Source organism: Labrus mixtus, chromosome 6, assembly GCF_963584025.1.
Source record: "Labrus mixtus chromosome 6, fLabMix1.1, whole genome shotgun sequence".
Lineage (NCBI taxonomy): Eukaryota > Metazoa > Chordata > Actinopteri > Labriformes > Labridae > Labrus > Labrus mixtus.
This window is the reverse complement of record NC_083617.1, coordinates 6,118,624-6,134,294: the sequence shown is the minus strand read 5'-3', so window position 1 is coordinate 6,134,294 and position 15,671 is coordinate 6,118,624. Positions and strand designations below refer to the sequence as shown.

Sequence of the window (15,671 nt, the reverse complement as noted above, 5' to 3'; positions counted from 1 at the left end):
ACCTGTTAAATAAAGGTGAAATAAAATAAGTAGTAGAAGTAGATAGAGCGCGTTTAAAATTCAATTTACAAAATGCTTCATAAAGGCAGCAAAATAATAAAGTATACGTTTTAAATAAAATAAATATAATTTAAGATTAAAGCTCCTCTGAGGATGTTTTCACTTGTTATCAAAGAGACTGAAATTAATAAAGATGTCTCTTTATGGCCTACAAAAGCAAATAAGAGTTTCAGTGAGATGATTGATTATTTCTATATGTTTTAAATAATGCCTGAAACCACTGCGGTATGGTATAGGTGTCAGATTAAGTGATAAATAACACAACGCCTTTCTTTACATTTTCAATGGCAAAGATTCTCGATGAGTGGAACATTTGGACTGTTAAAAGAACGCCGAATTAGATTCTTGTTTAAAACACTTCTTTCACATGCAAAAGCAGAAAAGTGTTACGAGGTAACACTTTGTCTTAAGGGGGTGTAAACAATCAACACAATCCACAATTTCCTCACAGGAGCTTTAAATCAAAAATGTATTTTTAAGGAGTATGATTTCAGTTTTTGGATTTAAGTCAGTTTCTTGTTTGAATTGCATTGCATTGTGTTTTCTCTTATCTCTAAACCAGTGGACTTAAAAAATATACTGTATTTAATCATCATCACAAGGCTTCATGATCATGTGTGCATTTTTTCACATCTGAACATCGAATTAAAATATTCAAGTTTGTAAGCTTCATTAAATAAATGCAGTTTCATCAGTTTAGTTTGACCTTTGACCTCCCTGTGCAGCTCCTCATCCTCTCTCTGTGTGTCCTCTGTGGTGTCACACTTTGAGAAGCTGACCTTTGATAAACTGATTTATGTTCACAATCTTTTCTGATGCAGATATATCTGAATCTCTATTTTTTTTTTTCCCATTAAGTAACCCCGACGCTTTCCTTTTTGGGGCTACTGGCATGCATGACGTCATTTGGGAAGCGCTTTCACCGTATGTGTGCGTGCGTGCTTATGATATATGTGTGTGTGTGTGTGTGTGTGTGTGTGTGTGTGTGTGTGTGTGTGTGTGTGTGCGTGCGTGTGCGTGGGGGTGGAGGGATGGTGGGGCGTCAATGCGTACCAACACCAACCCGCTTGGCAGCTGTATTCCTCGGCTGTGATTGGGCGGAGGGCGGTGATTCCGTCTGTCACGATTTGGGTCGCTCCCACCGGAGGACACCGACCGTCTGAGTCCAGCTTTCACCGAGGAGCACACCGGGAGGAGAGGAGCGTGAGGGATCCGTCCCAGGGGCTGGACTTGACAACTCGGGATTTGTCCTCCTGCCGGTACCGGAGAGGAGAGGAGAGGAGAGGAGGGAGAGGAGAAGAAGGGGGGGGGGAATCTTCTGCGCTGGATCTGGAGCGACCAGCTCGCCTTTTTCTTCAATCAGGGCTGCGGTTCAAGTCGTTCAAGATGCCGGTGTTTCACACCAAGACCATCGAGAGTATCCTGGAGCCGGTGGCCCAGCAGATCTCCCACCTGGTCATCATGCACGAGGAGGGGGAGGTTGACGGTAAAGCCATCCCGGACCTGACGGTGCCGGTGGCTGCGGTGCAGTCGGCTGTCAGCAACCTTGTGCGGGTGAGTCTCCGGGCTTAAGATCCCTGAAACCTCAAAGTGACATTTATCATCCAAACTTCAAAACCTGCTGCAATTAGTGATTTATTTAATTACTCTCATAATGTAACCTTTTATCACACTACACATTGGAGCAAGTAGGCTAATTATGTTCAACCTGGAGACCACCTCCAGGTAGATTTACAGCATCTTGATCCATGTTCGCCATTAAAACCATAAAACTGTCACACACACACACCCAGCTGACGCTCGTGCATGTTTCACGAGCTCCTGCAGGTTTTTTTTTCTCCCACAAAGCAACACAACAAACATGACAAACTTTAGCCCAGATTGATGATCAGATGGCCTCAGAGCTTAATTAAGTTTGTGGGGCGGCAGATTGAATTAACGGGATGCAGATGAGTTTGTGGGAAATGTCACTTCAGGGTTACTGTAGGTTTCTCTGCTCCCGGATTCATTAACCAAGCTCAGATTGAGTTTGCTGTTTTACGAGACAAAAGGCATAAAATACATCCCCCAATCAACTTCCAAAGAGGATAGAAACTCTATTTAGTCATTTATCAGCACCTCACATCCTCTCCTAATCTGTGTCATTTTCTCCAACTTCTTTGACCCCTAACTCACCCGGCCTCGTCTCACCTCCTCTGCCGCCTTCATTCTTCGTCACATTGGCTCTAAAATGTGCATAGAAAAGACCCTGATGTCTCCTCTGTGTGCACTGACCAGAAAAATCAATACAGACCACATCATTAATGCCAAACCAGGTCGTTGGGACTGACGCAAGGGGCGACGCAGCTTTGCTCAGTCGAGAGAAATCATCCTCAGCAGACTAAACAGTTACTTGTTTAAACTGCAATTATGGAGTCACTTCATGACACTGAGTGAACAGATGCAATGAAATCTGTAAATGCAGGTTGCGCGGAAGATTTGGGACCTAAAGGTTTAAAACCGGCTTTGTTTGCAGCTTTGTTAAACACTATGTCACTTTTTTAAACAACTTTTTTATTTGGTTTTCTCAACACTGCCGTAGTGAGGTATGATTTTAAAAAAAAATCCCTTGTGAAATGTGAAATCAATCCAGAAACAACAAACAAGAAACAAAATTGATAAATCGCACATGACTAAAATAATATAGGATAAACGCCACACAAAATATGGAAAGGTTGTGCTTATAAAGTCATATTGACTTAGTGGTTAGTGCGCACGCCCTGACATGGCTATGGTCCTCTAAGCGGGCGGTCCGGGTCTGAATCCGACCTGTGGCTCCTTCCCTACATGTCGTTCCCTGCTTTCTCTCTCCCTGATCTCCGGCTCTATCCACTGTCCTGTCTCTACATAAAAGCATAAAAAGCACAAACATAAATCTTAAAATAAAAGAAAGTCACATTTTAAACTAATTAGATAAAAGATAAACACATTTATAGACGGTTACTGACCAAAAAAAAAGCTTTGAGGTTAAGTTTGGTATTTCATCAAAATATTTCCTTAATGAAGCTGAATATGGAACTTCACAATCCAGACAGCTGGGACATTTCTGCAACTTTTTGTTTGTATTTTGCCTTTTTTTCAGTCATGCAGCAAATCACCTTTTTGCTTTTCTGGCTGTAACTTCTCTTCGTAACACACCAAGCTTGTGTTCTTTGGGACTGCTGTCTTGAAATAAACAAATAAAGATTCATTTTTTTATGTCATAGTGGGAAAAACTAAGCTGCTGGCTTAATCCAAAAAAAAAATGTTATGTAATGGCTAAATGCATTTTCTGATATTACTCAGCATGTGTTAGGATGCGTCGGCAGGATTTGGATTTGGGACGAGTACATTTGGATTATTGCAAATTCATACATGAAGGGTTATTAATATTTTAAACATTCAGAGTTGACTCTTGTTAAAGATTTTCTCCATTTGAGTTGTCTGCATACCTGGAGTGAAAATGTATGAAATCGAGCCATTTAACTTGAATTTATGACATGTTAGAATAAAAAATGTAACTCTGAGAAGCATGGAGACTGTTGAAATAGAAAGTCCACACTCTGTTAGAGGAGGATAAGAAGTTTGATGGTGTTTTTGGTTGGAATTGTTCTTTTTTAAATACCTGCTCTAAACCTTTTCCTGTCGAACTTTTTCTCCACAAATCAGCTTTTTTCCTGTGCAAGGACACACAAGATCATTCTGATAAATATCCCATTAACTGATAATAAGAAAAGGCCTCTCGGTCGGGACTCAAACACATCCCCCCTTCTTCTCCCGATACAATCCAGCTGCAGCACGTCCTTGATATCCCGTCGCTACAGGGGTCACCTCTTTCCCCGTCTCTCTCTTTCTTTTCTCCTCTTGTCCTCGATGAGCCGTTCAGTTGATCTTTTCAGACAGAGAGCAGAAGGAGGCTAATGGCAGCCTGAGGCGTGTCGCACGGGTTCTCGGATGATGGAGATGCGAGGGGACAAGGAGCGATAAGGGGCTAAGGACACATCGACAGGGGAAGGTGACGGGGAAGTGTTTTAAGGATGTAAGGGAAGGCTGCAGAGGGAGAACAGGATGCATTTAAAAAAAAAAAAAAAAAAAAGTTTTTGAATGGCTTTATTGCTCCTTGTCTTGTGTTTCTCCCTGAATTAGCTCATGTGTTTGTGAGACATAAGGCCAATTGTAATCCAACACACGAAGATAAAAGCATAAACTGAGATGAGAAGTCACATGGTAGATAATAATAATAAACATACTGTGAGGGAATTTTTACTGATTGTGAAACAGGGTCAGTTAAATAATGACTTATAAAAGCAAAAAGATCATCAGAGAGAAGGTTGATTTCTCTTTATTGATGTTTTATACGTTATTAAATTAAATGTGTTTAATTGTCAAAAGACAGCAGGAGTTTTCTGTTGTTACAAAACTGAAATGTTAAAAGTATTTCAAGCGAAAGGCCCTACAACTGTTGCACTCTTTCCCCCCTGGACACATGGTTAAAAGATAGAAGTTTGTCTTGGCAGTCCCCGAAAAGACCTCCAGCTTCTTTTTGATTTGGACTCGACAGTCTCTATGCACTTCACTTTTAATGTCAGCACTGCCCGACCCTTTGCAGAGATTTACAATTATGCATGTACAGGACAAGATCATCAGAGAAATAAGACGCACTGCTTTGTCCACAGGAGGCGCCAAGATCCACACAAAATGAGAGCATATCTCACGGTATCCTTAAACCAGAAGTTCTTCACAGCATTAATAGTCATTTTTAAGTTGACTAGCTCCCCAAATGTGACTTAAAGCTCCAGTGAGGAATGCGTCGATTGCAGGGTTTGCATTGTTTGTGGCGCCCCCTGCAGACAAAGCGGCAGTGTGCTCTCTTTGCTGATCTTGTCCTGTACATGTGTAAGGTGTGTTCTCTGATGAAAAACCTCCTCCTGCTCCATTTCAAGTGTCAAATTTATCACTTGCTGTGGGAAATGTAAACAGAGGCTGTAACTCACTGAGCCTGACACCTACCAGGAGGCAGTGGTTACAAGCGTTAAAAATGAATATATAGAAACTATCAATCTGGTCGCTGACTGTTTCGTTTGCCTCTGCAGGTCACATAGAGGCATTCATATTAGCTTCACAGCCTGTTGAAAAGTCCACACAGGAGCTTTAAGGTTCAGGAAAGCGCCCACAGAAATGTCCGTCACAGCATTTTTACAACATTATTTGGTCTTGTACTTGAGTTGAAGTGTGTGCACACTTTTACCACCTCTGCTTAAGCAAAGACCAAGGAGAGCATGATGAGTTGTTCTTTAGTGCCATGATAAGAAGAGCGAGAGTCGAACAGTGTTTTATGAGGAGGTGTTAACAGAGCGTGAGACATCAGCGGAGGTTTGTTGCCGGGGAGATAGACTTAATTGGATGTAAAGTACACCTAAAGATCGAGCACACACACCTCTCTTAGGAACACATGCTTTATTTTAGAAAGCTGATTCATTTCCCCCTCCTGAGCTGAGATGTAACATAGTTAAAGCTGCACACTGATACAATTACACCGTTAACCCCCGGCCAGGGTGGGCCGTGTGGGGGGCACCATCAAATCTAGGTCACCGAAACACTTCGACACTCACACAAGATGGTGAAAGTCTCGAGCCGTCAGAGGTTCTGCGTGGGCTGACGCTGATTAGAGTACGGATCTGAACGATGCTGCTGGAGTAGCTGTCTGAAAGTGTGTGTGTGTGTGTGTGTGTGTGTGTGTGTGTGTGTGTGTGTTGCTGAAGTTGTGCTGATGAAAGGGCTGAGTCGTCGCTGTTTGTGAAGAATCTGCTCCTCAAGGAGTCAACATAGATCCTGAGTATGTCTGAGGGGGAGGGGGGGGGGAGGGAGGGAGGAATAAATAGATTTACCGTTGAGTGAAGTGAAGTAACCACACACTGAAGAAGCGGAGCAGAGAGAGGGAGGGGGAGAGAGAGAGAGAGAGAGAGAGAGAGAGAGAGAGAGAGAGAGAGAGAGAGAGAGAGAGAGAGAGAGAGAGAGAGAGACAAAAACTGAGATGAAGAGTACGATGAGGAGAAAATGGAAAGCGTCTCTGGCGTCTTAAAACCAGACTCTGCCAAGCCTCATAGTCCACCTCACACCCTACACACACACACACACACACACACACACACACACACACACACACACACACACACACACACACACACACACACACACACACACGCACGCAAACCAACTGTTCTCAGCCCGCTCCTCCATGTGAATATGCTCCATCTCTTCTTGTTCGGTGGCAGACTGAGAACATGTATCCGGCTGTGTGTCCCCTCTGTTCCTCAGTCTGTCTGAAATCCACCCTGGCTTTAATCATATGGCAGAATTAGACAGACGTTTGATGGTGATTCCAAAGCTGAAAGTCCATATGTAGACATGTTGGTCAGTCATATAACTGTTGTTGTTAATAGTGGCATTTTTTACAGAAGCTCTAAACGGAATTGCATCCTTTTTCTTATCTTTGTTTTCTGTGATGAGTTATTTCCTAGAGATGTCTTTTTTATTTTCATATATCCTCAGAGTTGCAAAAGCACAAAAAAACATGTAGGCTTAGCTTACCTTGTTAGTGTTGGCAAGGGCAGCGTGGTATGTCGCAGTCTGGCTGTAATACATATATATATATTTATTTATTAATTTTTTATCATTCAGTTCAACTAAAGCAAACTGAATTCCCGTTTGAGGATTAATAAAATAAGCTGAATGTCTCTTTAGGGGTTAAATTACAGGCTATGCACTATGCAGTTTCAGGGTACACCAACAGTTCAGATGAGGCAGAGCAACTTCAGCAAAATACTTGTGGCTGGGTGGCACATACCATATCTGCTAAGTGAATTGTAACATACCTGGGGCCAACCGGTCCCTCTGTAGGAAGTAAACAAGAGGGGAGGATATGAACTACGAGAGCCCAAGGGGAGCGGTGAAGAGAAAAACTTGATTTTCCACAAACCCAATTTATTGATAAAATGGATATATTGCCTTATACATACTACAACTATAATGGAAACAGTCAGGGTGAGCTGGTAGTCTGGAGCATTCTTGGTGAGCGAGGGGGCAGGGAGGGTGATGACGTTTACATTTAGCAAAGTTTTGCTGCATTATACTCTTTACTGCTCGCCTCAGTTGTCTTTATATTTTTTCCCTCTGTTTGTATTTTGGAAACATCCTTTCACGTGTTTATTGATGTAAACCCATAAACAGTTCCAAAAAACTCCTCCTCCATGTATGCTCTACCCGGACGCCCGACCCTCCTCATCTAAACCATCAAAAATATTTTGTGTTGCGAGAGCACTTCAAACACAGATCATCTCCAGCCGGGATGTTGGTGTGCTAAAGTGCTTACTTATTGGAGGATTGAGTTTGTTCTCTGAAAATAAAAAACATGACGATCCATTCTAGACCTGCTCTCGATTGTTGATATAGACTGTTGATTCCTGTGCTGCTTTCACACACGCACAAAACTCCTGAAAATGTCCTGAAATGTTTTCGAGGTGAGATTCCTGTGTGAACGAAATTGGCTGAATTTTTCACTCTGACTTAATCAAGTGTACAGAAGCTTTTAGCAGCCGGAGATGTTTCCCTCAGGGATTGGTGGAGACCAAAACAGAGCAAAAACAAGAGCAAATATTGACCTGCATTCATCACATGAGCTCAACCATGATCACCTCCCAAAGCTCTGATAACAGACAGATAAGTAGAAAGCAGAAAATGAGGAAGACGAGGAGAGAGAGCACGCTACTGTACAGCTCACTTTAACTGTAACTTCTATAAAATGACTTTATATATTCCTTGTAAGACTGAATGTTCTATTAAATAAGTAAAACGAGACACATATCTCCATAAGTGCTGATGTCAGTGAGTCTGAGATAAAACCTGGGTGATTATTTTGTGTCAGCTTTGATTGAGAGCTCTGTTTCCTGCTGAAGGAGTCACACCTCTCAGGCTGTTGAAACCACACACACGTCATACTGTCAGCGTGCCCGGCAAACGTCTCATTAAAAATGTACTGAATAATCGATGCAGAGTGTTGCTGCTTACAGGAAAACCCCCTCGCACAGCTCTTTGATCCGTCACCTGATGTGACTCTCTGAGATTTGTCTGCAGGGTTGCATCATCTGGTGCCCTCGACGTGCTGAGCTGCATTCCTCACATTTCAAAGTTTGACAACTTCCTGATTTTTTTTTTAAACGAGGGAAGTCACCAAAACACATCGAGATGTGTCATAGTGATCATAGAGTTTTTCTGTGTTTGAAAACTTTCATTATGTTTTTAAATGTGACAAATTGCAGTTTTAAACGAGGGAGAATGCATTTCATTTGAAGTGAAGGATGTCACTTTTTTTTTTAGAAATATCTTTGCATGTTTTCTGTGTTTTGTTGCTGCAAGCACATTTAAAAGGTTTCCAATGTTGAGTTCAAGTTCATGCATTCCGACTTGAGCTCTGCTGCTCCCTTCAGAGTGAGAATTATCTAGCTGTGTGCTTTAGTTACACATAAGATGAAACAGGGCCTCATGATTTTATGGTTATTAAAACACAACCACTGATAAGCACATTCATCTATTAGAAGATGTAGAAAATACTTTTATTAATGACTTGGATTTCATTCCTTATCTGTTACGTCATACCAGCCTCAGTGCCTGACCAGAAAAGGAGAAGTTTACAGCAGCAGAAGTTTCTATAGTTGCTAAACGGTCAGACGAATCTGAGAATAAATCACTTGTAAAGAGCTGTTTTGTTTTGAAGGCGCTATGTGAAGGCCGCCTCTGAGTCTCTGGAGCCAGAAAGTCTATTAACCGACTTCCATGGACGCAGCCACAGGAGACTGATGTCATCATCTCACTGTAATTGCATCTCAAAAGTGTGTGTTTGTGTGTGTGTGTGTGTGTGTGTATGGGTGGGTGCAGGCATACTTGTGTGTGTAGTGTTGGATGTGATTTGTGGGTAAGAGACGTTGATGTTTTTCAACCAGCTGCAGCACTACATGAACATCTGCAGGAGAAGTGAGCGATGGCGTCCTGCTGGGTCTCAGTGTGTTTAGAGAAGCGGAGTGTGTCTTTGTGCGGACGTGCTTTGCAACACAAACTTCACACTGCTTGTGTTTAATTTATGCCATTTATTTGAAAAAAAAAAACAGAAAAAAATCTGCAGAATGGATAAATGGTCTATTATTTTGTTGGGGTGCTGTGAAACTGCTCCTACTCGGGCGTCAAATAGGGACTCTTGAGTGCGACGACACTGGAGGAAAATTTGAAAAAAGGGGCAGAGGAGATACCAGAACAACAATTTGACTGGGCTTAAAAGCCACAAAGAAGGCCACAGGCGGAGATAAATGCATAGGACGTCAAAAAAAGAGGTCAAAACAATAAGGTCTCACTGTGTAAAAAGGTGAATAAAGGGGCACTGATGGCCTAGTGGTGGTTAGTGCGTGTGCCTCATGTACGGAGGCTATAGTCCTTGAAGTGGGCGGCCTGGGATCAACTCCCACCTGTTGCTTCTTTCCCCCTTTTCATTCCCACTTACAACACAATCCCCGCTCTCTGTCCCCGATTCTTGCGTCTATCCACTGTCCTATCTCTAAAATAAAGGCTTAAAAAAAGGTGAATAAAACAATAGCAAACATTTGAGTCCTTGACTATCATCAGTGCTACTGACAGGTGTTTCACAGAGCAGATATAGACAGACACAGGAAGTTACCTGACTCTATTATTCTGCAAAATCAGGTGGTGTTTGTGTGTGGCATTTGAATTGTCTGACCTAAATAGAAAGAGAAACAAAACGACACATTCGTTAAGAAGGAGGAAAAAAAAACATCAAGGGACTCTTAATAGAAAATCAATTCTCACAATCAGGAGTGTCAGGTTCAGTTTGTCCTGTAAAAAGAAAACACACATTCACCGCAAGCAAGGTCCCGCTTTTCATTTTGTGCTAGCAAACATTTACTGTTTCGTTGACGCCGTGCTGAAGATGATGAGTAAATAAAATCAGCTCTACCACTTATTCCTCCTTTAAATCCACTGGTTTCAGGTGCTTTATAGTCACAAAATAACCATCGGTTGTGTAAAATAAGTCAAAGCTAGAAATATGTAAAACTCCAGTGTTATTCTATAAATTGCATTAGTACGGGACAGATAGGCCAATACCATTGTTAAGGTATCTTCATGGAATAAAACGATAAAATGGTATCAGAACAGAATCAAAAACCAGGATCACATCACTCCTATTCAAGCCTCAAGATCAAGAATGTTGTACATCAGATTTAACCGATTACTTTTAAGGCTCATTGCCTTTATTCTGCTTCATCTCTGATCTCTAGCTCACCTCAGGAGCCAGTGCTTGCGTCGAGGTACTCGAGCAGAGCTCTTTTCTTTGTTCCAAATGTCTGATTCTTAAGTGGACAGAGCGTTTGCTGTCTGATCTCCAAAACTCTGAAAGATGGGCCTTGAGGAGATGACAGCTGAGTCTGTTATATCTTTTAAGTCCCTTCTTTAAACATGCTCGTATCGGAGGGCCTTTCCTGGATTTGCTTAAAAGTGTATTTCACTTTTTTTTTTTTTTTAATATTTCCTGTTCTGCTATTAGATGCTTCTGAACTGTATCTGTCTGTGCAAGACCTTCAAATTCCTGTCGTTTGTTTTGCTCTGGTCTGCTTCGTATCTTCCCATCTGCTTTTTCTTTTTTGGGGGCTTTTTTGTGCCTTTCATGGAGAGATAGGACAGTGGATAGACTCAGAAATCAGGTAGAGAGAGAGAGAGTAGGGAATGACATGCGGGAAAGGAGCCACAGGTTGGATTTGAACCTGGGCCGTGCGCTTGGAGGACTATAGCCTCCATACATGGTGCGAACTTTGTAACCCTACGTCCTCCCTAAAAGTGCTCTGCAAAGAAATCAAATTAATCTATGAATTTTATGGCTGCTTGGTCTGAAGAGTTGGGTCAAATTAGAGCAGCGTCCGTCCCCTGACCTGCCCTCATGCAGAATACCAGACGACCCAGTCAACCAGAGCCTGAGCTGCTCTGCTCCCCCCACTCCCCCCCCCCCCCCCCCCCCCAAAGATATGACATGCACGCACGTTTGAAATAGGTGTGAATTGATGCACACCCGTTCACCCTGCGGACTATTAATAGCTCTCTCTTGAATGTGACTTCCTGTCTTGCTGCAGATAATGATAATGTGAAATAAACTGATCAATCTGTGTGTGTTGCAGGTGGGGAAGGAGACGGTTCAAACCACCGAGGACCAGGTGATGAAGAGAGACATGCCTCCTGCATTCATCAAGTGAGTGTGTCTCTGAAAAATAAAAGCTCTTTTTTTTTTTTTTTAATCCCTGCGGCTCCCTGTGTCCCTTTTCCATCTTCACAGTCACACCCCGAGGAAGACAAAAAATACTGTGGAAATGATGCATAATATCTCAGCAGACAGAGAACTTGTTAAAAAGAGGATTCCAGACGGTTTAATGTCAGGAAACGTGGCTGCGTTCCCAGCTGCAACAAAGAGCCACTTCTGATGTCTCGACTCTCCAGCATCCAGACCGCTGAGAGGCTGCTTGTTGTTTTCCAGCCTGCATCCAAAGAGCTGACATTAACTCTGAGAGCTGCAGCTCTGACATCAAGCTTTGATTGCTCTCTCGCACACATTTCCATTTTAAAGGACATTTGCTCCAATCAGTTCCTGTTTTTGTCCCTCTCCCTGATTCACTGTTCTGTTTACTTTTTGATCTCCAATTAGATTTTTCAGTTTTTAAGGAAAAGGGTCCGGACCTCATGCAGACCCACACACCGGCTCACTGGCACTCACACAAGGCATTACACCATAAATCTCACTCACAGGGCTTAGGAGGGGGGCGTGTGGGAATGTGAACCAGCCTAAATATAGATGAACCAGCAGCCATCGATACCATGACCAATGGGGGGGTCAGAAAGAGGAGTTACTTGGGTTTATTAAAGTGCTCTTAAAAACTAACACCTCATTCAGGTTTAATCCTTTATCCCCCGAGGGAATATAGCCTTTCAATTGTAACTCTAAAACTTCAACCATGCTTTAAGAAAAATGTGCAGGATTTGCAGAATTAAAGTCTGATTTCTAGTTTTGATTACAGGTGTTTGAAGCTTTGTCACCGCTATTTATAACGAGGAGGCGACATTTTCAAAGCAGACTTAAATAAAAGTCTCTAAACTTTCTGTATATGTCATTAAAGATTAAACGCAGCCTACATGTTGAGATCAAGTCGTGTCTTCTTTAGGGCCGTTGTCAAAGAAAATCGTTTATAATGTATTGCAAACTATATTTCCACATGTGTGCTGCTTGTTTCTTTATAAAGGGAGCAGCTTCTTGAAATGAGGGCTTGCTCTTTGGTCGATATGAGATCTGATCTATTTGTTTACAAGGTGCTAAATTCCTGGGTTTTTTTTGTGAATGCATGTGCCGGGTTTAATCTCGACTGCTCCTCTTAAGCCATCTGTGTTTTTTTTTTTTGTTTTTTTTAACAGGGTGGAGAACTCGAGCTCTAAGCTGGTCCAGGCGGCTCAGATGCTGAAGGCAGATCCGTACTCTGTTCCAGCTCGAGATTACCTGATCGATGGATCCAGAGGGATCCTGTCGGGGACGTCCGACCTGCTCCTTACCTTTGATGAGGCTGAGGTGTGTGTGTGTGTGTGTGTGTGTGTGTGTGTGTTCGCCTCGTTTATCAGGAGTGTGTCCTGAGAATCCCTCTTCCTTCAGAGCAGTGGTATCTTTCAGGGAAATCAAGCTTTATTTAGCTGAGCAGAGGAAGGAGCGGGTCTGTAATGCAGTCTCAGATGCAGCCAGATCTAATCACTGAGATCAAATGACTCCCCCTCTGTCGTAACTCAGGGTGTGTGTTTGTGTGTGTTTGGCTGGATGTGTGTGTGTGTGTGTGTAAAGATATATGTACAAAGCTGAATGACGTGTGTGTGTGTGTGTGTGTGTGTGTTGGATGTTTGATAGCAGCTCTGTAAGTGGAGTCACATTGGCCACGTGATCAAACTCACCACGTCTCATCAGAAGCTTCATTTTTTTTAAAAGGGCAACCCCTTACAGTCACAAGACACACATCACAAGACTGTTAACACACACACACACTCACACAAAGAAGCCCAAACAAAACACCAGGCCTCGTTTAATGCTCTCTAAAAAAGCTCACACACACAAACACTGAATTTTGACGTCACCATGAATGAAAAGAAGTTTGCCTCTCATCAACATATCAGTTTACATTATCTCATGTGTGTTATAATGTTTGTGTTTGTGTCCCAGGTGAGGAAGATAATCCGTGTGTGTAAAGGTATCCTTGAGTACCTGACAGTAGCTGAGGTGGTGGAGACCATGGAGGACCTCATCACCTACACCAAGAACCTGGGACCAGGTCAGCAGGATGCATACTTATTCAATCAATCAATCAATCAATCTTTATTTGTGTAGCGCCAATTCATAACAAATGTTATCTCGAGACACTTAAAAGACCTTACTCGTTGCTACAGTATATTACAAAGACCCAAACGTTAATCAGTCATGAGCACAGCACTGAGCAACATTCAGCAAAAGTTACAGTGGCCAAGAAAGAAACTGTTCAGAAATCTTGGGCAAAACCAGGCTCATGATGATCAGCCATCTGTGGAAACTCCGCCGGGCTTGAAAAATGGGATAGAGGAAGATGCAGGAAGAAGGCTAGGGACATGTGGGGGGGGGGGGGTGGCTCCATAGCAGCAGGCCGTCCCCACCAGTGAACCTACGAGACAAGAGAGCTGCAGGAGCTCCCCGGGAAATGCTTTTATTAAAACTACTTTTTTGAAAGCTGCTGGTCAGATTATTCATCCCCCTCTGAAATAGGCAGATTCAACATGGGAATTAAGATCAACAAAAGATTACTTCATTACAGTAATTAGCTAATAGGGTAAAATGGGGGGGGGGGGGGGGGGGCAAAAACTGTCCCCAGACGGTATAACACAAAGGATGTTAAAAGGAAACTCTTCAATAAAAAACTGTGACATTTATGATATTCTACATCTTTCATGTCAAGGATCTCTAACAAAACTAAAAAGTGTTTTTGGCATCATGGCTTCAATAATCATATTTTTTATATCCCAAGCCATGATTCAAAATATTTGGTTATTACAGTAGCTGATGTTTGTGATGACAAATGTCTAATTTAAGGAAGCTTAACAATTCTGATACAGTAGGGGCGCTGGTGGCGCAATGGTTTAGGGCACGCACCCCATGCATTGAGGCTGTCATCTCAAGTGGGCCCGGGTTCGCATCCCGCCTGTGGCCTCTTTCCCGCATGTCGTTCCCCACTCTCTCTCTCTCCCTGGTTTCTGACACTATCCACTGTCCTATCAATCCATTAAGAGATAAGCCCATAAATACAGTAACAGTCTGATACAGTAATGTTTTAGAACACTAACATTTCAGAGGAGATACCTCCACACCAAATCCACTGGGCTGAACAGCCAGATCAAAGTCCACAAGCTGAGATAGATGCAAAAATAGTCTCCTTATTCCTCATTCACTCATTCAGTCTCCTGCATCTATCTCAGCCTGTGAACTTTTGGAGTGGAAATGGTGTGCGGGTTTCTCCTCTGCACTTTCTTCTGCAGTATTTCTGATTCTGATTCAGTTTTCTCCAGTACCAATGAGTCCAATTTTAACTTTTGAGATGCCCCGGGAAGGCGCAGTTTCACACCTCCTGATTTAAGAGAACACTGTAACAAATTGTTGTTGTCTCTTACTTAATAAATTCTCTCCACTTTTCTCTCTTTGTTCAGGTATGACCAAAATGTCAAAGATGATCGAGGAGCGACAGCAGGAGCTTACGCACCAGGAGCACAGACAGATGCTGCTCAACTCCATGAACACCATCAAAGAGCTGCTGCCTGTTCTGATATCAGGTGTGTGTGTGTGTGTGTGTGTGTGTGTGTGTGTGTGTGTGTGTGTGTGTGTGTGTGTGTGTGTGTGTGTGTGTGTGTGTGTGTGTGTGTGTGTGTGTGTGTGTGTGACTCAGTGTGTGTGACTCTGTGGGAAAAACCTCTGTGTAGGTCACTGAGTGGATCCACCAATTCTGTTGTTATAGCAACACTCATAATTACAGTCATTAGTTGCTGGGGATGTCAGACTGACTACACACACACACACACACACACACACACACACACACACACACACACACACACACACACACACACACACACACACACACACACACACACACACACCACACGTCGCCCACTACCTGCTCTCTCATACTGTGCTGTGCAGCAGCAAAGAGAAACTCTCTCGCTGCTCTTGTGCGCTGTACATTCACACATGTATGTTCAATGTGGTGTAACGTCTGCACCAATAGTTTGACCGTGAAAGATCACATTCTATTTTATAAATATAGAAGTTTCTTTGCTGATCCAAAAAAATTTAAAAAAGTAAATCTCCTACATCCCTCAGCTCCCCTCTCTCGTCCTGCCTCAACACTCCCCCTGCCCCGCCCATCCTGTTTCACTAGAAGGGTTCTATAAGGGACCGACACCAGCTGCAGAGAGCTAATAAACATCTAGAA

At 42.8% G+C, this 15,671-nt stretch overlaps 1 protein-coding gene across 4 annotated transcripts in view; it reads left to right on the top strand.

Annotated features, from left to right (window-relative positions):
• The first annotated feature begins 1,208 nt into the window (after positions 1-1,208).
• The window catches only part of LOC132975235 (vinculin-like), a 33,562-nt gene continuing 19,099 nt past the window's right edge, over positions 1,209-15,671 (top strand). For 2 of the 4 annotated variants that reach the window (XM_061039656.1, XM_061039653.1), the window contains exons 1-5: positions 1,210-1,614; positions 11,313-11,383; positions 12,595-12,745; positions 13,382-13,490; positions 14,890-15,012. In XM_061039656.1, the coding sequence (XP_060895639.1) occupies positions 1,447-1,614; positions 11,313-11,383; positions 12,595-12,745; positions 13,382-13,490; positions 14,890-15,012 (622 nt within the window). In that variant the 5' untranslated portion in view covers positions 1,210-1,446. Of the gene's footprint in view, positions 1,615-11,312; positions 11,384-12,594; positions 12,746-13,381; positions 13,491-14,889; positions 15,013-15,671 lie in introns of all 4 variants that reach the window. The other 2 variants (XM_061039655.1, XM_061039654.1) reach the window with 2 other exon arrangements.